The 24,490-nt window shown below is 40.8% G+C and overlaps 1 protein-coding gene across 1 annotated transcript in view; it reads left to right on the forward strand.

Annotated features, from left to right (window-relative positions):
- Positions 1-24,490, forward strand: part of ALMS1 (ALMS1 centrosome and basal body associated protein) — a 100,513-nt gene that overhangs the window by 11,891 nt on the left and 64,132 nt on the right. Inside the window, exons 4-5 of the mRNA XM_007477862.3 lie at positions 18,330-19,493; positions 21,004-21,137. Of these exons, the coding sequence (XP_007477924.1) occupies positions 18,470-19,493; positions 21,004-21,137 (1,158 nt within the window). The 5' untranslated portion in view covers positions 18,330-18,469. The remainder of the gene's footprint in view (positions 1-18,329; positions 19,494-21,003; positions 21,138-24,490) is intronic.

The following is a 24,490-nucleotide window of genomic DNA, read 5'->3' on the forward strand; positions in this document are numbered from 1 at the left end:
GGGTGAAAAGGAGTCTCCTTTTTGTGCTCTCTGACATTGTACTAGAAATGCTGGCTGTGGCAAAAGACAAGAAAAAAATTGAAGGGCTAATCATTGGTAAGCAAGAAGCAAAACAGGCCCATTTTACACATAACAGGATGATGTACTTAAAGAACCCTAGAGAGTCAACTTCCAGTGTCTTCTTTTATTTATTTATTTATTTATTTTTAAGCATTATTTTATTTGGTCGTTTTCATACATTATTCACTGGAAACAAAGATCATTTTCTTTTCCTCCCCCCTCCCCCCCCCCCCCCCCCCCCCGCCTTTCCCTCTCCCATAGCCTACGCATGATTCCACTGGTTATCACATGTGTTCTTGACTCAAACCCATTTCCCTGTTGTTGGGATTTGCATTATAGTGTTCATTTAGAGTCTCTCCTCAGTTTTATCTCCTCCAACCCTGTAGTCAAGCAGTTGCTTTTCATCAATGTTTTTACTCCCACAGTTTATCCTCTGCTTGTGGGTAGTATTTTTTTTTAGATCCCTGCAGATTGTTCAGGGAAATTGCATTGATACTAATGGAGAAGTCCATCACCTTCGATTGTACCACAATGTATCAGTCTCTGTGTACAATGTTCTCCTGGTTCTGCTCCTTTCGCTCTGCATCACTTCCTGGAGGTTGTTCCAGTCTCCATGGAATTCCTCCACTTTATTATTCCTCTGAGCACAATAGTATTCCATCACCAACATATACCACAATTTGTTCAGCCATTCCCCAATTGAAGGGCATCCCCTCATTTTCCAGTTTTTGGCCACCACAAAGAGTGCAGCTATGAATATTTTTGTACAAGTCTTTTTGTCCATTATCTCTTTGGGGTACAGACCCAGCAGTGCTATGGCTGGATCAAAGGGCAGACATTCTTTTATCGCCCTTTGGGCATAGTTCCAAATTGCCCTCCAGAATGGTTGGATCAATTCACAACTCCATCAGCAATGAATTAGTGTCCCCACTTTGCCACATCCTCTCCAGCATTCATTACTTTCCTTTGCTGTTATGTTAGCCAATCTGCTAGGTGTGAGGTGATACCTCAGAGTTGTTTTGATTTGCATCTCTCTGATTATAAGAGATGTAGAGCACTTTTTCATGTGCTTATTAATAGTTTTGATTTCTTTGGCTGAGAACTGCCTGTTCATGTCCCTTGCCCATTTGTCAATTGGACTTCCAGTGTCTTCTAAATCTTCTGCATTTGTATTTCTTTCCCTTTAAATTTGAAGATTTTTCTCCTGGTTATTACAGGACTTATTTCTGAATTGATTGTTAAATTTTAATAACTATATTCTTGGAATTTGTAGCCTTGAAGTTTTTCTGGCAGCAAATTATTCTTTTAATTAGTATTTCATTTTCTGTGTTGAGAAGTCCTGGGAAATTATCTTGTTATTTTCTGAATGATGGTGTTATACAACTTTTTGTCTTTTGCTCTTCTGGGAGAAACCATGACTCTTCATTGTGCCTTTGAGATCAGCATGCTTTGCTTGCCTAGTGAGCAGCATAAGATGCAGTGACACAGGCTTCCTTTTGTCCCTCACATAAACTCCATCTTCCAACTTTGCTTTTTCACTGTCTGTCCTGGGTGCCCTCTCCATCCTTCATTTCTTGCTCCTTGAATCATCTCAAATCTCTCTTTCCAGAAGAGACTTTTCTCAGTCCCTACTATTGCCCACGCCTTCCCCCTGGTCTTATCTTCATTTGCACAGTTGTAGCATTTATCTTGAAAGGACATAACTGTTTGGTGTGGTCTCCCCTGCTGGAGCAGGAATTGGGGGAAGGGACTGGTTTTTACACTTTCTTTGTACTCGTCATTCGTAGCACAATTCCTAGTACCTAGGAGGCACTTAATGTTTGTTGATGAATTGAATTGGTCTGGTATCTCCTCTTGGACTTTTCTAAGTGTTCAAGTCAGTAACTTCTTTAAATCAAGGTAAATTTCATTTCCCAAAGTGAGATGCTGGACCTAGAAAGGGAAAGCCATGGAATCTATTACATGTGGATAATGTAGGAAGAGATTGTGAATGGAGTATGCTCGTGCCTGGTTCCTTTTGACTAGACCATATGATCATTGATTCAGAGCAGGAAGAAAGGGTCCCAGAGACTATATGGCTCAACTATATTTTATAAAGGTAAAAATTGAGAGTCAGAAATGTTAAGTGACTTGCCCAGGGTTACTAGCTAGTAACAACACTGATAGTAGCTGCCCTTTGTATAGAGCTCCTCACCCCCATCCGATGGTAAAGGTGCTGGTTATCCATATTTTATAGATGAGGAAACTGAAGTCCACAAGAAACCCAGTGACTTCCCTAGGTGCACCCAGCATCAGATATAGGATCTGAACTTATTTCTTCTTGACCTCAAATCCTCCATTTGAAGCAATGAAGAAGCAGTCTCAGGCTGCTAATTTTTTAAGCTCTTCATTTGAAAATTTATAAAATTTATAAAATTAATAAAAATTGTTGATTCAATTGAATCAATTTAGATTCAGTTTCTTGTTTTGTGTCAAAGTTTTAATGTTGATCCTTCAGTTCTATAATCTTTGGTATCTAGAGCTTCTGTGAGGATATTTATTTGGGTGATTGTTCTTTTGCAATGTCATTTGCATCGCATCTTCCGCTCCTTACTGCTCCTTCATTCCAATCTTTAATCTTACTCTTCCTTACTTGCTCCCAAATTTTGTCCTCTCCTAATATTGGGGACATAAAATTTCCAGCTGCTCTATCCCCTTTTCCATCCCTTTTTAGTACTGTCTTCCTCTTCTATTGGATCTTCTGTGTTAACTTCTCTTCATATTCTTTCCTCTTGCAGTTATGGAAACCTGCCTTCTTCCAGTGGGTTACCTGGTCCCTGGTGACCCATCTACACAATATTTTGTTAGTAGGGATGGGCAGGAATGGGCAGGCTTCCTGCTCCTTAGCCCTGTTGACATTACCCACTAGCTTCTCCTCTTTTGAGTTCACTCTTTCTAGATTAGTCTATCCATTTCTTTGTGGACATTCTTTACTTACCCCTTACACTTTGCTTTCTTTATTTTTTATTTCACAAATATACTTACATTTATTAATAAAGAACTTCATAAGACCAAAGTAAGAATTCTTCTCCTTTGTGAACTGGTCCAGTCATTCTGGAGGACAATTTGGAACTATGCCCAAAGAACTCTAAAACTGTTGCCTCTCCTTTGATCCTGGAATTCCTCTACTGGGTCTGTATCCCAAAGAGATACTAAAAAAGGGGAAAGGACCTATTGTACAAAAATATTTATAGCAGCTCTTTTTGTAGTGGCAAAGAATTGGAAATTGAGGGGAGGTCCATCAGTTGGGGAATGACTGAACAAATTGTGGTACATGTTGGTGATGGAATACTATTGTGCTATAAGAAATTATAAGCAAGATGATTTAAAAAAAAGCTGGAAAGATCTACAAAAACTGATGCAGAGTGAATTAAGCAGAACCAGGAGAACATTTGTACATAGTTCAGTTGTGAAAACTTTGCTAGTCTTAGCAATGCAATGATTGGGGAAATCCTGAAAGACTTCTGATAAAGAATGCTGTCCACCTCCAGAGAAAGAATTATTGGAGTCATATGAATGTGGATCAAAGCATACTATCTTTCACATCAGTGTATTTAAGGTTTTATTTTGGGATTTTGGTTATGTCTAAGGTATGCTTTTACAACAGTGACCAATATGGAAGTGTGTTGTTAATGATAATTTTAAAAATCACTGTTTTTTGAGTTGTGCCCAAGGCATATAGAAACTAAATGACCTGTTCAAGGTCACCCATTCAGTAATTATTAAAGGTAAAATTTGAAACCAGGTCTTCCTGATTCTAAGTCTAATATTATATTGAATGAGCTTTTAAAAATACTATTATCATATAATCTTATAGTTCTAAGGGAGGCTGAAGATCATCTAATTCAATGCTCCCATTTTATAGATGAAATGCACTCCATGTCCTGGCTTTAGGACCATACAGAACCTAACTGTGGACTAAATGGAAAACCCATGATAGCACAGACACAGCTCGCAAGCACCTGACTCTCTTTCCAAGAATAATAATATATAGGAGCTATACACATCACTAAAGAAGAGAGGAAGGAAAATCAGAGCACCGTAGTCAAAGTGGCCATTCACTTCCCATCTTGACCATATAATGTCCTTTGAACTTCCCCAGTTGATCCTCCCAAGATCAAAACTGACTTATATTTTTAAAATTTGATAATAATTTTGTTCCTCAATTACATGTAATAATATTTTTAAACTTTTAAAAAAGATTTTGAATCCCAAATTCTTTTTCTCTCCTCCTCTCCCTCTTCACTGAAATAGTAAGTAATCTTTTATAGATCTTACATGTACAATCATATAAATCCTTTTGTGGAAGAAAACTTGAACAAAGTGAAATATAGTATGCTTTAGTCTGGATTCTTTCTCCATCAGTTCTTTTTCTGGAAGCAAATGGCTTGAGTCCTTTGAGATTATCTTGATTGTTGTATTGCTGGGAACAGCTAAGTCATTCATAGTTGTTCACTGTACAGTACATTTTTTTTTTTACCATTCCACATTCCCCAATTTACCCTGTTTTCTATCAGCTTTCCTCTGTCAGCCTCCTCCCTACCATTTCCCTGCTCTTATCCCTTTCCTCTCCTACTTTCCTATGGAGTTGGATAGATTCCTATCCCCAATTGAGGGTGTATGTTCTTCCCTCTCTGATCCAATTCTGATGAGAATAAGATGTAAATGCACCCTTCTCCACCTCCCCCATCCTTCCCTTCACTGTAAAAGCTCTTTCCTTGTCTCTTTTATGTGAGATAATATATCCCATTTTACCTCTCCTTCCTCCTTCTCTTCTCTTTCTCATCCCTTCATTTTATTTTTTTTTTAATATATTATCCCATGATACTCAATTCACACTTTTGGTCTCTGTCTATGTATACACCTTCTAACTGCCCTAATAATGATAAAGGTCTTTGGAGATACAAGTACTATCATCCCATATATGGATATAAACAGTTTAATTTTGTTGAATCTCTAATGATTCCCCTTTCCTGTTTATCTTTTTATCCTTCTTTTGAGTCTTGTATTTGGGAGTCAGATTTTCTATTCAACTGTTTTTAAAAATCAGGAATGCTTGAAACTCCTCTATTTTATAATAAAACTCAATTTTTTCCATTGAAGGATTATATTCAGTTTTTCTAGATTTGATTCTTGGTTAAGTGATTCTCTACCTTCAGGAATATCATTCCAGGCCTGTGAACCAGTAGAATAGAAGTTGCCAAGACTTGTATTGTCTGTGATAATTTGAATTGTTTCTTTTTGGCTGCTTGCAATATTTTCTCTTTGAGCTGGGAGTTCTGGAATTTGACTATGATGTTCCTGGGAATTTTCATTTTGGGATCTCTTTCAGGGGATCATTGGTAGATTCTTTCAGTTTCTATTTTACCCTCTGGTTCTAGAATATCAGGAAATTTTCCTTAGTAATTTCTTAAAGATGATGTCTAGGCTTACCCCCCTCCCCCCATCATGACTTTCAGGTAGTTCAATAATTCTTAAATTATCTGTTCTGGATCTGTGTTTCTAGATCAGTTGTTTACCCATTGAGATATTTCACATTTTCTTCTATTTCTTTCCATTCTTTGATTGTTTATTAATGTTTAATGGAGTCATTAGCTTTTACTTACCCAATTCTAATTTTTTATGAAATTATTTTCTTCAGTGAGTTTTTGTACCTCTCTTTCTATTTGGCCAGTTCTGTTTTTAAATAATTTCTTTTGTTCACTTAGTTTTTGTACATCTTTTTTTTTTTCCATGTGGCCAATTCTGCTTTTAAAGGAGTTCTTCTTTTCAGAAGATTTTTGTGCCTCCTTTACCAACCTGTTAAATCTTTTTTTTGTTTGTGATTTTCCTGCATCACTCTCATTTCTTTTCATGATTTTTCTTCTATCTCTAATATTTGTCTTTAAAAATATTTTTTGAGTTCCTTCTGTAAGTCTTTTTGGCCTCAAGACCAACATATTTTTCTTAAAGATTTTGGATGCAGTCATATTAACTTTGTTGTCTTCTTCCGAGTTTGTGCTTGGTCTTTACAGTTGCCAAATTAGCTTTCTTTGTTGAGTTTCTTTTTTTGATGTTTATTCATTTTCCATTTCTTATCTTTTACCTGAACAAAGTTACAGGTGGGTTCCATTTGTTATAAATAAAAATTAATTTGGAGGCTTATTATAAGATTTATAAGCATTTATTAGTAAAGAGACAGAGATAGAAGAGTGTTTGCAGGCTTCCTAACTTTAGGGAAAGAACCAATCCTCCATTGCAACTGGCTCACTGCTTGCCATAGATCAAGATAAAGCTCATAAAAAAACTGCCAGCTCAGAACAGTACGGAAGCCAAGAGACTGCCTCTGCTTCCTGTGCTGGCTTTCCAAAACCTCTCACTCCTCTTCCTGTTCCTTGGCCAAAAGCTTTTAAACGTGGTGATGTTATGCCAGGTTGTCAGACATGACACATCATTCTGTGACTCCTGTGTCCCATTACTGAGGTACATGGGATCAAAGCTACAACAGAAATCCCCTAGATATTTTACTTCACACACATTCCTGTGATAAGGGGACAGTGTCCCAAGCTTCAGCTTTTTGTGTAGCTACTTTCAGAGCTAACTGTGAGAATGTAAAACTTTTCAGTTCTTCCAAGGTGATATGATGTAAGGAGAGATGTGTTTAATATTCTCCCAGCTTGTGCTGTGGTCTGTGAGTGTCCATAAACTCTCTTTTTCCCTGGTGGATCCATGTGCAAAGTCTCATACTCTCCTGTGACTGCAAGCACTGGTGTGTGTTAGTGCTCTTCCTTACCCTCAGACTGCACCCTGGTTCTGAGTTATGAGCAATTCTGCAACAGAGGCCTGTAGAGAGACCCTTGTAATCTTCTAACCAATTGTCTGGCCACTCTTGCTGTCTGTGACTGGGAGCTCTGAAAGCTGCTGCTGATTCAGTTGGTTTGCTGAGGGAGTACACCACAGCCTTTCTGCTATAAGATTCAAATCAATATCAATAACTCCCAAGTATTGATTTTTTAATGTTTATTAATAATCGCTTGGAGTAGAAGGAATAAAAAAGAAAATTGAAGTATAAAAACTAATTATTTAACAAAAATAAGACCACGTGAGTAAATTCTGCCTTAGTCAAAGCCAGCTTCTGCAGCCATGATCAGGGGAAGAGAGAGAGAGAGAGAGGTGGGGTCAACCAGAACTTTATCCTACATAGGGATGTATGCAGTGTTTGCACTCAGTGTGAGGACACAAATGGAATTAATGAATCATTACAAATAACTAACTTATGTTTCTAAAGATCTTTAACTAGAGGTACATATAATATTGTACTTTCTAAGGGGAAATTACAATAATTTGGGGATAAGAGGGAAATAAAAGAGAATAGAACCAATGATTGCTAGGCACATTGACAAAAAGTCTATTGGGGGAAGTCCTCTTTGGCATAAGAATTTACGTTCAAAATAAATGTGTTCACACCCCACCCCTCTCCCCCCATCCAAATTCTATTCACTGCATCCCAAAATTTATTCTGGATCTTTCGGTGCAGTGTGTGATTTCTGCAGGCATCTTCATGGCACCTTCTCCAAATAGTTCACTTTCTTGATTCAGGGAGTTAGTGAGGTTCTTATCCTAAAATTTCTCTAAAAGATATTAAACCTTGTATTATAGGATAATAATACAATCCTCCCCTGAGGAAGGTCTTGATCAACACCTGGATCACCCTAGGATATTTGGCTGAGTTATGTGGTACATGAATCAATTGTTAAAAGAAAGTCAAAAACAAAAAAAAAAACAAATAGAAAAAAAGAAAGAAAATAAAAATCAAATTGTATATAAAAATCACAAGTAAGCAAGAATAAGTCTACAACAGGTCCTAGAATCAGGGACCAGTAAAGTGATTTCTGTCCCACAAGCCTATAGGACCATTACGGTAATATGCACTTACCAATTCAGCAGTCAGGACTAGAGAAAATTGCCATACTATGAAAAAGAGAAAAGGGACTAGACTTTGAAGCAAAAGGGAAATAGCATTCCCTGGTCTGATTTTACCTTCACTCACAGGGATAGGGGAGCCAAAATGGCAGCCAAACTGAGGTACTTTGTCTGAATCTGGCTTAGGGAAATTCCGTGTCTGACGTTGTCAACTACTTCCTCAAACTGTAAAACAAGTCCTCTGTCTTGGTGCAAATTCTCATCTATCCTACTGGGATTGGTTAGTTTACATGACCTTGTGCTTCTTGACAGTGTACAGTGGCTCTTTTGTAATTCCTTCTTCTGAAATCAGACATAATTATTAAAGTCCCATAATATTTAACAATCAATGGCAAGTTTCCATTATCTAAAGCTTTTGGTTATGCATTGATATCAGGGCTAATTGACATTGTAAACTTATTTTAGTGCAAAATTAAAAAAAAACATTAATACTGGTTGCATGTACTACAAGTACAAAAAAAATGAGAGGAAAGAAAATTCAAATATCCTATTGCACATAAAAGGAAAAACAATAATAAAATAAAAAAAAATTCACAGAGGCACAACACAAAGGTTTCTCACTCAGAAATGAGATCTATTGCCTTTTAACTTGGCCATGATCCACAGCATGAGTGTACATAATTTTCTTACCAAGTAACAGATTTTTTAAAAAAAAGAATAGTATAACAAGTAATGCACATTCTTAAGAAGTACAAAAATCCCCAAAACCATAAGAGCCCCAATTCTACTGATATAGGTTGTAACCAGTTTAATGGAGTACATTCATTATCATCTATGTCAGTGGTTCTCAACCTGTGGGTCGTGACAACGAGAATACATAATGCATATCAGGTATTTACATTCTGAATCATAACTGTAGCAAAATTACAGTTTTGGAGTAGCTACCAAAATAATTTTTTGGTTTTGGGTCACTGCAACATAAGGAACTGTATTGTGGGGTCATGGCATTAGTAAGGTTGAGAACCACTGATCTATGTGAAAATTAAAAAAGGCAAAAAAGCACAAAAGGCTATTTAGGCAATATGTGACCTCAATGGATCCAGTGACAAACCCAGTATCTATAGGGACCTCTGGCCAAGTCATGGAAAAGTTTGCCGAACTAGACTATGGGGGGTATTAAAATGGTATTATCTTCAGTTTAGGCATAGGATATTACAAATAAAGACAGTGTAACAGAACATAGAGCTAATAGCCAAAACACAGTAACTTAAAGTCATACAGTATAACAGAATATATTAGATTAGTTCAATATGTGAACTTAAAAACAAAATAAAATCTTAAAATAATCAGCAAAAACAATAAGCATGACGATGTCATGTCACTAAGTGTCAGTAGAAGATACTCTTTACATGTGAGCAATGAATCCAAGATGCCTTTTCTCCAATTTTGATAGCTGTTGGAGTGGTTAACAGGACTTAAAAATGGACCTTCCAACGCAGGCTGAGTTCCTCCAGTGTGCTGGAAGTTCTTAATACACACCTTGTCTCCTGGGTTTAGGTTATGGAGTGAGAAGTCTTATGGGTCCTGCTTGTACAGCAGCCCCAGATTTGTGGAGTTCTTGCAATTTTATCTGTAAATCCTATATAAATAAATATATATATATATATATATATATATATATATATATATGTATGTATGTATGTATATATGAAGCAATAGAAGTATCTTCCCCTAGTAGTGATGTGTATGCAGGAGAAAAAGGCTTAGCCTGTATAAGGGGTTGTTAAAAAAGCATCTCAAATGGTGAGATGTGTAGATCTCCCCTGGGCCTGCTTCTGAGAGAAAAAAACAGCCAGAGGGAAAATTTCAGACCATTTTAAATGAGCCTCCATGCACAATTTGCCAATCATAGTTTTAAGGTCTCTATTCATTCTCTCAACTTGGCCTGAACTCTGGGGATGATATGGTACATCGAATTTGGGAGTGATTCCCCAAACAATAATATATCTGAAATAAAACCAAATAAATAAAATGAGTTCCCCTGTCTGAATCAATATGTGTAGGCAGGCCAAAGCAAGGAATAATCTCTTTTAAGAGCACTTTGGCAATAAAAGCCACTGTGGCTTGGGCAGGAGAAAACACTTTTGGCCATCCGATCAGTTGATCAGTATGACTAGACAAAATTTATACCGAACAGCCTTTGGCATAGTGATAAAGTTAATTTGTAGGTGTTCAAAAGGTGTGTAAGACAGAGGATGCCCACCAAAAGCTTTGCCATGAAAGGAGTGCTGATTACATGCTTGACAGGTGTGGCAGGCTGCACACACTTTAGAGTCTATAGTTGTTATGCCAGGGGCTATCCATACTCTTTAACAGTCTACAATGCCCTGGGTACCAAAGTGGCCATTTCTGTGAATGGATTGTCATATTTGGTGATAAAAACTTCAAGGTAACAGGGGTTTTCCTTCAGATGATACCCATACTCCATTTATCTGTTTTGCCTTAAATTTTTGCTTCCATTTTTTTCACTTCCTGTTCATTGTAAGAAAAGGATAAATTTAAGTAATTACTAGTTGTCAATGTTAAAAATTAATTCAAGTCCTTCTAAGGCAACTAGCTTCACTGCAGTGCCTGCCCAATGGTTCCCTGTAGAAACAGGGTCAGTTCCTGTATAGACAGAGCAATGAATCACAGCTAGGTCTTCAGGGAGCTGGGGAGCAGAAATAACTTTAATAATTTCTGCATTTGTATACATTTTCCAACTGAGGTTAAAAATCCCCTTTGAAGCCATAGCATACCCACTGCATTATATATTCCAGAGGCATAACTAGAGTGTGTAAATAGTTGCCTTCTTATCTTTGGCATTTATACATGCATGTTTTAGAGCTATCAGTTCTGTATCTTGAGCACTTATATTTGAGGGCAGTAAAGTTGACCACACGGTGGCAAGTTCTGTGACTACAGCAGCTCCAGTGTAGTGTATGCCATCTCTCATGAAAGAAGAACCTTCAGTGAATAAGACTAATTAAGTCTGGGTTGTCTGAAGGAGGTTATCTTGAGGCTTTTCACTCTTGAGGCTTTTCACTCATGGACACTAGAGATTCACAGCTGTGCAATGATTCTCCTGAGACTGGTAAATCAGGAAGCAAGGTTGCAGGATTTAGAACTAAGTGTTTTAAGATAATATTCTAATTACCTAACAAGGTTACCTCCTACCTAGCAAATTTTTTATCAGAAAATGTCTGTGTTCTATGTCTTAGCAACAATGCTTTGACTTCATGTGGGCATATTATGGTTAATGGGCATCCCAAGATTAAATCAGCAGCTTTAGATACCAACAAAGCTGTGGCTGCTATGTCTTGAAGATATGGTTGTGCTCCTGAAGCTACTGAGTCCAGGTGGGCCGAATAATAAGCCAAAGGTTGAGTTAAAACACCTGAAGCTACCCCTCTCTGTTCATGTATGTACATACAAAGTACATGACTTTTTATAATCTGGAATTCCTAGAGCAGGGGCAGACAGGATAGCCTATTTTAATTTTGAAAGAGCTGACTGGTGTTCCCCCTCAAATTTAAGTAGTTCAGGAATTGAATGTTTTGTCAGAACTATAAGGTGCTCGGTGATTTCCCCATAGCAAGGGATCCACTCCCTACAAAATCCTGTTGTTCTTAAAATTGCCCTCAACTATTTCTTAGTGGAGGGGGAACTCAGTTTCTGAATGCCTTCAATGAGCTTAGGGGAAATGGAGCAAAAAACAGCAGTTAAAATGAACCCTAAATATTCTACTTTGGGGAGACACCACTGAACCTTTGCCTTAGAAATCTTGTGGCCTCTTTTATGTAGCTCTAAAAGGAGATGTTTGTTATCTTCCTGGCAAACCGTTGTAAGGGGAAAAAATTATGGTTGGACTGAATATTTGAGAGTTTGGTTGCCAGGAATTTAATTACTAAATTCCAATGATTTATTCAAGTCAGAAATGGCTTTTATGGTAGTTTATTTACAAATAGAGAGAAGAAAGTAAGGAAAATGAGAGAGAGAGACACACACACCAGGCAGAGATTCAGAGGCCCCAGCAAGGGGAGGCCCAGTGGATTAATTAATTTAACAAGGCTTCCAGCCATGAGGCCTCCTCCTAGATGAGGGGCCTCTCCAGAGGCTAGTGCCTCCAGAAAAACCAAGGAAAGGGAATCAGCCTTTCACTCACCAAGTGTCAATCCAAAGGGAAGCAGTCTGAGATATCAAGCCCAAGGCTCCTCCAAGGCCAAGTTCTAAGACAAAGAACCCCTCACAGGAAGTGGCCACCAAATTTAAAGGCAGTTTTTTGCATCACTTCCTGTGTCTTCCTTCCACCTTCATGTGTACCAATAGTTGCTTAAACTTGGTTTTGGATTGCCCAGGGGGCAGTCACTTGTTTCTGATTTTTCACTCACTAGCACATCTTAATCCTTAAATGAGGGTATATACATTCCTGGTGGATAAAAATCTGAAGAATAAGTACGGTGGAGTTAATCTCATTTTTACACGGTGGCATTTGGTGAGACCAAGAGTAAATCATCTCAAACTGTATCAAATAGCTCTCCTTAAACCTAATGCTTTCCAAATCCTGTCTTAAAATCGATGAGAACAATATGGAATTTTCCATGAACCCTTGTGGTAACTGATACCATGGCCTCTGGATTCCTTTCTAGGTGAAGGCAAATATATTCCTTGAATTTTCATGAATAAGGATTGAGAAAAATACTGAGAACAAGTGTACCACAGTAAAATACTTTGCTATGTTGGGAATAGAGGAGATAATTGTGACTGGGTTGGGAACCACAAGAGGTCTCTTAATGACATGATTATTTACAGCCCTTAAATCCTATAGAAATTGATAAGACAATTTTTCCATCTGGGACTAATTTTGTTTTTTTTACAGGTGGGATAGGTGTATTAGATTCAGATTTGCATGAAATTATTACTCCTTCCTCAGTTAATAAATCTATCACTGGGGTAATTCCCTCAATTGCCTCTTTTGATAGAGGATCCTGAGGAATGGAAGGAGGACCACCTTTTGTTTTAATTTGAACAGGAACAGCTGATTTAAGTAGGCCAACATTGGAAGACAATGTGGTCCAGAAAGACTCGGGTATATCTGCTGGAATTTTAACGGTGGGAGTCTCCTTCACCTTCTGACTGTCTGAAAGAAGTACAGAGAGCAAATTTTCCTCAGGCAATTCTAATGTCATAGAGCCATCTGGAGAACATGTTATTGTGGCTCTAAGTCTGCATGAAAGAATTTTCTCCCTAACAAATTTGTAAGGAGCTAGGTATTAGAAGGAAAGAATGTTCTTTTGGTAGGGGTTCCACAGACACCATTTGAGGGGAAAGCTTTAGGACTTTTAGGGATGGCCTGATATCCCCACTACATTTAGTGAGACAATAGAATTGCATTCAGAATCAGGTTTACTCAGCAATACCGATCTGAATGCTCCAGTGTCTAAGAGGCAATCATAGTGCATGTTTCTAACTTTTAGGGTTAAATGAGGTTCATCATTATGTAGGGGAGAATGGACTGGGATAATTGGCATTAAAACCTCAAGGTCTGAGAAATCAGAGGTTTCACTCTCTGATTCCAGAACCTTTTCTCCCCTTGTCACATTTTCATAAAGATCCTTGATTAAATCTCTGGGATCCCTCATGCTGAGGGGGATTTTTGCCCTGAGTATATGGATGAGCCCTATTTTGGGTATTTTGGTGTGAGTTATCAGTTGCCTCATTTGGGTTATTTCTGTAATTGTTATTTCTAAAGTTGATATTTCTATTTGCCTAATTCTACTTCTTACATGACCCCTTTTCCCACAGAGGTAACACATTAATGCTTGATTTGTGGATTCCTGCAATGGGGCTATGACCACTCCATGATTTTCTTTTTCTTTTTTAATTTCCTCCTTTAAACTCTATTTCCTTAAGTCTTTCACTAAGTCATTGTTCTCTCCATCTTTCTTTTTATGGCTTGTAAAGACATAGACTGCTAATCCCCTCAATTCCTCAAGATACATAGGGTCCAAATTTGGACAGCTAGTCTTAAAATTGTTTCTGACCACTTTGCAACAATTTTTAATGAATTGTCTTCGTATTTGTCTAACATCCCTTTCTCTGTACAGATTCAGGTCTATATATCTACTTCCCAATTCAATAAGTCTATCCATAAACTGGGAGGGATTTTTCTTTTGTTTTTGTCTAAGATTTTCAAACTTTGTCATCATAAGTACTTTGGATCATAAGTACGATAAATGGTTTCAAGCTTTTTAATAAATACAATAGGCTCATCTTCAAAAGAAGGGGTATTTTGCTTGAATCTAAATATCTTTGGGGTGAAAGGTGTATAATATCTTAGGACACCCCTTCTTCAGTTTTATTTCAGGTGGGCACGTCCCTTAAAGGGAATCGGTATTTAACTGAATTATTTGTGATTTCTGCCTCTTGGCTGGATTGGTTTGGGTTGCTATGGAGCAGGGGAGGGGAGGGGGAGGAGTAGGTGAGCTAAGAGGATGAGAAGGTAGGGAGGGAGGAATGGGGGTGGGGTTGTGGGTGTGGCTGTGGGCGTGGGGAAAGGCCAGGGGAGGGATGGGCTGGGACAAGGGTGGGGGCAGGGGAGGGGGTGGGTGGGATAGAGGAGGGAGGGGCTGAGAAGGGAGGAAGAGGCAGGGCAAAGGGAGATCTGGCAGGGAAGGAAGTGGGGAGAGGAAGGGGTGGGAACTGGGTGGGGGGAAGGGGAAGGGGAGAGATGGAGAAGTTGAGCAAGTTGGGGAGAGGGTGAAGTTGGGCTCTGGGCTTTCAAGAGTTGAGCAAGACGAGAGAGCACGTATTCAGCTCGAGGCGTAGTCAGGGCAGGTTTGGATGGAGGGGAATCTTCCTTCTGAATTTTGAAATTACTCAAGTGTTTCTCAGTGCTGTCTATTTGAGTCTCTAGTTTAATCAAGGTAACCTTTTGTTGATTTTTCTTGAAGAGAAATAAAGGATAAAATAACCTACGATTAAGAGCCCTCCCAGGAGCAGTGCTAAATAAAGCCATTCTGAAGTGTTGAAGAGTTCAAACTTAGTAAAGTTCTCTGGGAACAAAAGCTGTTTCAAATGGAGAGGAAACTGTTCTTTCATTGCCAGCATGATTTTAAATACCATTCTTAGACTTGCCCCTCTTAGGTAGTTTAAAAAATGAAGGTTGTTTGAAAAGTTTTAGCTAACAGAAAAGGCAAAAGCTTTCTCCCCATCCTCATAGTCAGGAGTGTGGAAGCCCCCCTGGGTTAGTTTAAAATTGGCTTGGTAGCTTAATGGGGGTGGGGAAAGGTGGGGATGGGCAGTATGGAAGGGGTCCAGGATCTCCTACTCTCCATACATCCATGCTGCACTGCTAGGCTGCTGCTATTCTAAAAAGCTATTTCAGCTCCAAGTTGGAAATTCAAGAGGCACGCTTGAGACCCACATGGTGGTGGAGGGAGTGTTGTAGCTCTTCTAGGAGGCAGGACACCAGCTACTTAGCTTCTCACCTTCCATGCAGGGGCAATCTTCAGTGCTTGGGGGCAGCATCAAAGAATGGTGGAGCAGGCAGATGGGCTTAGGTGGGATGCAGCAGGAAGCAGTTTATCTGTTTTGGCTAAGAGCCCCAGGCTTAGTCCCACAAGCAAAGCAAACCAACGGGTGGAGACACCACTACCCAGCTCCTGTTATGGGTGGTTCCCCACCACCAGGAAAAAAAGAACTTCCGAAGAGAGTTTCCTAGAGGGGAAAAGGTGAAAAAGCAGCAGGAGAGAAACATGGTTTTAATTAACTCAGAGAGAGTAAGGGTCTTAAATTCCAGACTTCGTGTCACCAAAAATGTAAGATTTAAATCAATATCAATAACTCTAAATATTAATTTTATAAAGTTTATTAATAATCACTTGAAGTAGAAGGGATAAAAAAGAAAAAGAAGTATATAAACTAATTATCTAAGAAAAATAAGACCACATGAGTAAATTCTCCTGCCTGGCTCAAAGCCAGCTTCTGCAGCCATGATCAGGGGAAGAGAGAGAGGAGGGGTAAATCAGAATTTTATCCTACATAGGTACACACGCAGTGTTTGCACTCAGTGTAAGGATGCAAATGGGATGCTGGGTAAAAAAGCCCTGGGAGCAAAATTCTAATTACACACTGCCAACCTTCTAAAATGTCTTAGCCTGAAAATTTGTTTTACCTCATCTTTTTGTGAGTTCTGACGCTCCAGAATTCATTTTGAGATGTTAGGTCCAAGTTGTTTGGAGGGTAATTTGGTAGAGATCAGGAGGGGCTGTGTCCCCTCTCCACCATCTTAGCTCTATCTCCCCTGCCTCCTTTCTTAAGGGGTTTAGGAACTGGCTATCTCAGTCCTTCACTCTAACTTCATTTCCAATTTCACTGTAGCTAAAATCTGCCCTCATGTTTTAGGACTTCAGGATACATGTTTGGGACCTCTTCAACACCTTGGCGTTAATATTCTCAACTCCCATAACCTTTAACTTCACTCTGCTTCAGCCCCACACAGAGTTGGCCATAGCATTTTATCTCACTCTCACCAATGAACATTCTTCCATATTAAGAACTATGAAATGCTTCTAACCATCACATCTTTCCTTGTCTTCTTGAATTGTAATTCTCATGAATTGAGTGTTCTAAATTGTGTCTTTCTGCCTTTAGTATTCTTTCTGACCATCATTCCTATTCTAATCTCTTTCCCCTTCTTTCCATTCTTGACCCTGTTTCTCTACTGGCCTCAAAATGTTTGAACCCCTCACTACCATGATCACTGAGTAGGCTCTGCCAATCCCCAGCCTTGGATCTTTCCTTGCTCCAACTTATCTGCTGATGAACGGCATGAGTGGAGCCTGGATACCTGTGGTAACTAGGTTGACTCCAGATTTATTTGATATAATCTTAACTGGGTTCTCCTGACTGCATAGCACTACCTTTATTCTTTCCTAATTGGGCTTTTGTATCCCCTCCTAGTGGCTCTTCTAAACATCTTCAAGTCTCTTGTACCACCTTGTCCTTCCTCCTAGCAAAGGGCCTTGCCTCATGTATTCCTGAAAAGTGGAGGCTATTCAAGAGCTCCCACTCTTTTGTTCTATGCCCCAACCCCCTCAGTATCCTCCTCAGTTCTCTTTTTCATCTCAGGAAGATGTGATCTTTCTTTGGGCTCTCCAACTTGTCTTTGTCCTTTGCTAGATTTGGTCATGGCTCCCCCCACGCCCTTTTGTATCCATCACTTTCTCTTATTTACCTCACCATCAGTCTAATTCAGATTCTCATCCCTAGCTTTACCTTCTGTTCCACTTTAAATCTGTCCTACACACAGCTGCTGAAGGTTCAGGTCTGAGAGGTACAAGCTATACTAGACAATGTGTTGGACTTAATTCCGGAGACCTTTGACTTTATTTGTATGCCTGTGGGCAAGTCACTGAATTTGTCCTAAGCTGTATATCTCATGAACAATGTCCGCATTTCTCCTCTGTAAAATAATTGCATGGTCTCTTCAAGTTCTAAATTGAAGCTCTTGTGAGCTTTGGCCCTGCAATGATGTTCCTTGGCGGTCCCTTGTTGGCTCTGTGATCACACAGAAGCATGTCTCCTGCCTTTGAAGGCCCTTTGCTTCTGAGTGCAACCTCTCCCTGTGCTTAGTCAGACTGGCTTTCTTTTCCTCAGGTGTGACAGTGCATTTCTATTCTCCCAGACAATTTGTCCAGTTCTGCCATCCACCCAAACATATAATGATGTTGGTGTGTACTTTATCTGTGGCATCAAGCTCTGTGAACTTTTATCAACTGCAGGCTGACAAGAGGGTTTGCTTTGGTCTTTGCATTCCCAGGATCTAAGCCAGTGCCTAGCCAAGGGTCGGTGGGTGATACATGGGGCTGCCCTAGTTCATGGGGCTCTGATGTTGTGCCTGGGACATCCCCTGGCTCCAAACTGCCTGCCCCTTTGGAGCTTGCTGCTTGGTTTTGGGTCTACCGAATCAGCCTCACTTTCTGCCTATTCTGCTGTGGCTTGGACTTGAACCTAGAATTTTGCCTTTAGTTCATATATTTGTGTTAATGTTAATCAACAAGATAATGTAGGGATTAATAAGCACAATCATGTAGTTTGTATAGTTCATTTCACTGCAAATCTTTATTGCAAATAAGTAGGGAAGAGGGAGGAGAAGGAGAATGAAAAAGGTACCTGACAAATGACTCAGGCAAGCATGCGTACATATTACCCCCCCCCCCTTTAATTTTACTATCCAGCATTAAAAAAACCATAACAGAAACCAAACCCTTCTTTTTCCCTTTCAGTACGTTCCACCTTTAACTCTGGCAGATCTCATGTGGGCCAGCCCATTGTGGAGTTCCCGCTATGCCGTGATTCTGTAGTACCCACTGAGACTTCGTGGCGTCTGGATTCCCAGAAGAAAACAGTCAGTGTGGTTGAGAGTATGCCTCAGAAGCAGGAGGAGCAGGCCTCTAGCTCAGAGAGTGCCCCTGGTGACATCCCCAAGTCTGAGCAAGCTGAGAAGAGATCGGTGCCCCTAAGGATTCCTTCCACAACTTTCTATTATAAGGAGGATTTAAAAATTGTTTCTGAACGTGTCCAAAGGCTCATCGATCGTTGGGATTCAGAGCTCATTGAGATCAGTGCCCACACTGCCCCTAAGCCTACCCTGAAGACTGTGAGTAGTGGTAAGGAGGCAACCAAGCTCACCTTTTTTGAAAGTAAGGAGATACCCGTGACTGTCGATAAAGCAGGGAAGGTCAGGTCAGACCTTCAGGACATTAAGGAGGTATCAGAGTATGAATCCAAAACAGACAAAGGGCTCCACTCCCTCCTGGTGGAGGCGGAGAACAATGCGAGGAAGCGATTCAGCAATGCCTCAGCTCTTCGAGCTGACACCGTGTCTCCTTGGCCCAGCAGGCTGGACGACTCCAAGGAGCCCTCTTTGAAGAAGGACTCGGTGGGCCTTTCCCAGAGGTCAACGAGGGAAGAAACCCTGGTCTCCACTGGGAAGGTGGAGACAAGTGCCCTCAGTTATTTCCCTTCTCAGAGAGAGTCTGGGAGAACTTCTGTTGAGGAAATGGAGAGTAAGGCCCGAGTGGCCATGAGGGAGACCCTCAGACAGTACGAAAACGCCCGGTCGGTGCCAAGGTGTGATCCGGGCAGAAGTGGTGCCATCACTGGGCATCCAGTGCCTCTGATGCCTTTTGTAGATAGCCATTCAAGTAGTGACATCAGTGATGGGAGAGTTTCCTATGTCTGGGACCCCTTTTTGGGATACCTGCCAGCCATCCCCAGCCATGCATATATGGGAGATGTCCGGGATCTGTCTGATAGTGATGATGGCAGCAGTGATGACTCCTTGGCTGCCCATGTGGAGCATCTTCTCAAGTGCGAGTCCCCTGTGAGCTTTGCCACACAGGTGCTGCGGAGTGCAGAGGAAGAGGAGTGCAGAGTTCGTGCACGTGGTAAGAGCTCCCCTGCCCAGGCACCTCTTGTGCCAGTTGGGCTGAGCCTATGAGTCTAGCTGGGAAGAGAAATGGCAACATGCTTGGAGGTACTTGTATCTTAAAGGGATGTTGGGTGACACTGGGAAAGAGCGCACACACCAGCAGGAAATAAACATTTAAAGAACCCTGGTCTTTTGTCTTAGAGTCAGTGCTGGGCAGTGGTGTCAAGACAGATGAGCTGTCACAAGGCTGGGAAGTAAGTGTCTGAGGCTTGAACCCAGAAGCTCCTGGCTCCAAGCCTGGCTCCATCCAGTGAGCCACTGAGCTGCCCCATCTTCCCCCCCCCCCCCCCCCCACACACACACACATTCTTTGGTAGCATGACTGGGTTAGGCCAGCTCTGCCTGTATATCTGCCTTGGATGTTTGAGCCTGCCTTTTTCAGTCTTACAGTTTTGAATGTCTAATGTTGAAGCCGTGATGACAGTGACAGGAATGGGGAAAGCTGAAGGGAATTTGGAATGTAGGTCACAGTTTAGTGGTTTGGAAGAAAGATCAGAATCCCAAACTTGTCTTGTCTTTGACCTCTGTTTTTTCAGCAGTAAGTGTTGTAGACTTTGATTGCAGAATAAATAAAAATATTTTTGTTTAACAGTCAGTGAGATGGTTACTAAATAACCTGTTTGTCATGGGCTTCCAGATGGATGAATCCCATGTTTCATGCTCATATGCCATTCTTGGATAATTTCATGGAACAGGGCTTCAGCTCATGGGAAGAGATAAATCCCACACAGAGTGAGGAAAAGGAGAGATGAGGGCATCCTTTTTTGTGACAAATTTTCTCTTTGGTTGGAAATAGCGTGTCACAAGGACAGGCCAAGAGTGACCTGGCAAGAGTCAGAAATTATAGCATCATCCTGTTTAGCCCTTTAGACATCAGTATTTTGCTCATGTCCTCATAGAAGCCTTCATTTTGGTCTATTTTATTTAAGTTTTAGTGATGACTTGTTTTTTAACCACAGATCATAGTCATTTCCTAATACCTTCCCTCTCCCTGGTCTATCTGGAGCCTTCCCTGTAGGGGAGGAGAACAAACATACAAAATGTCCCTCAAATCAGCCCCATATTCCCTCTGTACCCTCCCCTTTTTTCTAGGATCAAGGTTAATCATTGCAGAGGGCCATCATTTTAGGTAATTTTGCCTCATTCTCCCAGATCACCTCCTTTCTCCTTGGGAAGACATTCCTGTTGCTCTAGTGGGAAGTGAACTGTCTCTGTATCTGGAAGGTTTGAGTTCAAGTCCTGCCTCAGACATCTAGTGAATGAGCTTCTTAAACCATCACAGACACCAGACCAATTGGCCTGCCTCCTCACTGAGAGTTTGCTCCCCAGGCAATGACCATTTCCCCTTAAAGATGGTCCCTGTGGGAGGGAGCTCCTCCTGACTGAAAATGAAAGTCAAGGCCTGAGAGCCTTGTTGTGTTCCTAGCACTCTTTCTTACCTCCACCTTGTGCTGCTCTCTTCCCAGCTTGGAATCTCAAGTTTAACCTGGCTTCCAAGTATGGGGACTTCATGGCGGATCTGGACGAAGAAGACATGAGGAAGATGGAGGAGATCAAGGCTAGCCTGTTTGGCTGTGAGAGGCCACTGGACATGATCCAGGTATGTGGGAGGACCCGGCCTGGACCAGGGCCTGGGGAAAGAAGGTTCTCTGACCCTGGATCCCCAGGGACGGACATGAATGCCCTCCCATGGTCGGCTGATTGTCATGGTCTTGGGGATTAGGATTTAGGCCTAGGCCCTGGGGACAGGGAAAGGGGAAGAGCCTTGGCTGCTGGCAGTGAGCTGATTCTTCATTAGAGGACTTGGGGGTGGGAGGGCACCAACTTGGTGGAGTGTCATTGTGGGTAGGGGTGAGTCAGCTACTGGTGGCTGTGGAACCCTTGAAAAGCATCCTGAAGGAGGTAGCATTTGGGCTGAGCTCTGGACTTGGCATCAAGTACAGGGACAGAGCGCCAGACTTGGAGTCAGGAAGGCCACTAACTGTAGGATCCCAGGCAAATCACTTGACCTCTATTCACCTCAGTTTCCTCATCTGTAAAATGGGGGTGACAATGGTGCCTCCCTCCCAGGTTTATGGTGGTGAGGATCAAAAGAGAGAATATTTGTAAAATGCTTAACACAGGGCTTGGCATGCAGCACATTCTGTGGAAATACTTTCATCACCTGCATTATTTCCCCAATCTTTGTGGTGGGTAAGAGCTGCCCAGACTGGCCATCCCTCATTCCTCTGTGTCTAGCCACTCTCATGTCACTAAGTTTCAGCTGCTTTCTCTTTTGGTCTCTTCCCAGTATCCCCATTGTGGGGAAGGGCCCCAACCTGTCTCCAACTTCTCAGCTCCCCATATTAGAATGTGAGCTCCTCAAAGGCAGCCACTGTTGTTTTATACTACACCCCCACCCTCCCTCCTTTGTGCTGCTTCCCTCCCCACCAGTCTGTTTGTTACCCTTCTACTTCCCATAGGGCGCACATCAATTCTCTGCCCCAATGTATTTGCTTGTTCTTCCCTCTTTGAGTCAATTTCAATGCACATAGGAGTTGAGTATTTCCTATTTCCAACCTCTTTACCCTTCCAGTTGTTGTGGTGAAAAATCACCTTTAAAGATTGTTATAATATTAATTTATGGTTGCCAAGGAATTTACTTATGAAATTCCTAAAATGAAAACTCAAATCAGAATGGAGTTTATGGTGGTTTAATCACAATGGGAGTAAGAAAAAAGGACAAGGAGTGAAGGAGAGAGGAGGAAAAGGGAAAAGGTTAACTCAACCTTCTGGCAGAGCCAGAGGGAGTTTAGGCCCTAAGGCCAAGGTAGAAAGGAGAATCAGTCCTTGACTCATGTGACCGATCTGAAGGAAAGCTGTCTTGTGGACCTCCTCTGCTCCAGTTCCTAGCACCAACTGGCGTCTAGCTCTGTCCACAGAAAGTGAGCGAATTCCAGAGGCTGTTCCCTACTTCACTTCCTGTGCCTCACAAGTGCCAATGGTGGTTCAAGCTTGGCTTAGGGCAGCCCAGGTGGGCAGTTAGTTATTTCTGATTTGTCATTGACTAGCACATACCCGTGTAGTGTGGGTGTGCACAATTTTGGGTGCTAGACCAAGCAAGATGGAGATTTTAAAATTCACATAGTGTATTGATGTTCTCCCCCCTTCTGCCATGAGCTATATATATATATATATATATATATATATATATATATATATATATATATATATATATATATATATATATAATATAATATATATAAATTTATCCCCTTTTGTTTCTTTTCCCATTTCTTTTAGTATTAACCTCTTTTTTTTTTAGCTCTAGTTGTATATATATATTATATAACTTATTGGGTTTCTTAAAAAAGTTTTTTTTTGTTTGGTTTTCTTTTTCCCCCCTTCCTTAATTACCTTTTTATGATTCTCTTGAGTTCTGTGCTTGGGCATCAAATTTTCTGTTCAGGTCTGGTCGTTTCTTTACAAATGCTTGGAATACTTCTATTTTGTTAAATGACCATACTTTCCCCTATAAGAATATAGTCAGTTTTGCTGGGTAATTGATTCTTGGTTGTAGACCTAGTTCCCTTGCTTTCCAGAATATCATATTCCATGCCTTTTGGTCCTTCAGTGTAGATGCAGCCAGATCCTGTGTTATCCTCATTGTGGTTCCATGGTATCTGAATGACGTCTTAGCAGCTTATAATATTTTTTCCTTGGTCTGATAGTTCTTGAATTTGCCTATAACATCCCTAGGTGTTGTCAATTGGGGATTAAGTACAGGAGGTGATCTGTGGATTCTTTCAATCTCCACTTTTCCCTCTTGTCCTAGAATATCAGGGCTGTTTTCTTGGATAATTTCCTGTAGTATGATGTCCAGGATTTTTCTTTTGTCATGCATGGTCTTCCAGTAGACCGATGATTCTTAAGTTGTCTCTCCTGGAACGGTTTTCTAAATCTTCTGTTTTGTGAATGAGGTACTTCATATTTTCCTCAATTTTTTTATTCTTTTGATTTTGTTTTATAGTGTCCTGCTGCCTTGTGAAGTTGCTTGCTTCTAGTTGTTATATTCTGGATTTTAAAGACTGGATTTCATCCCTGGTTTTTTGGTCATCCTTTTCCTTCTGATCTTTCATCTCCTTTGTCTCATTTTCAAGCTGATTGATTTTGCCTTTCAAGACACTGTTTTCTGTTTCCAGATGACTTATCTTACTTTTTTAAGTTCTTTTCCCAGTTGTATTCAACCTCTCTTAATTGTGTTTTGAATTGTATTTTGAATTCTTTCAAAGCCTGTATCCAATTTGCTGGGTTTTCTGTTTTATTGCTTGGTGTTTCCTCCTCTTTCTCTGTTCTGTTTGCTCTTTGTTCATTGCCTGTATAGAAGCTGTTGATTGTAATTTTTTCTTTTTCTGTTGTTTGCTCATATTTACCCCTTCTTTATTCCCTGCAGTTGTCCGCACTCTTGCTTCTCTCTCTCTCTCTCTTTTTTTTTGTTTTTTTTTTGTTTTGGGCTTTTCTGTAAGTCTTCTTGGAGCTTTGTCAGCAAATTTCTAAGTGAAGTCTGTGGGGGAGGGGTGTTGGAGCTTGAGCTTCCTGGCCCTCTGAAGATTTTGATGGGATTAAGTCCAGATGGGTTGGACTGGATATTTCCTGAGCCCAAAACCTCCTGGAGGGTCTCTGCTGCTGCAACTAGGCTGCCTGCTCTGTGCTCCTTCTCTAACTGCTTCCCCATCACCTGTGTTCAACACTCTGAGCCTGGCACAGCTTTGCTTGTAAGATACTCCCTCCAGACCAGCGCCTTTGCCCACCCAGAGGTTCCAGCTGCCACTGGAGGCTTAGCACTCTAGGTGGGGGAGGGGTTCTGGGACCTTCCTTTTTCTTTCCCCTTAAACCTGAGTGTTCACGAATTCTGGCTTTTGTGGGGCATAACATTTAAGTTGAGTCCAGTAGGAGGGTTCCTTGGCTCTGTCT

Source organism: Monodelphis domestica, chromosome 1 (genome assembly GCF_027887165.1).
Source record: "Monodelphis domestica isolate mMonDom1 chromosome 1, mMonDom1.pri, whole genome shotgun sequence".
NCBI lineage: Eukaryota > Metazoa > Chordata > Mammalia > Didelphimorphia > Didelphidae > Monodelphis > Monodelphis domestica.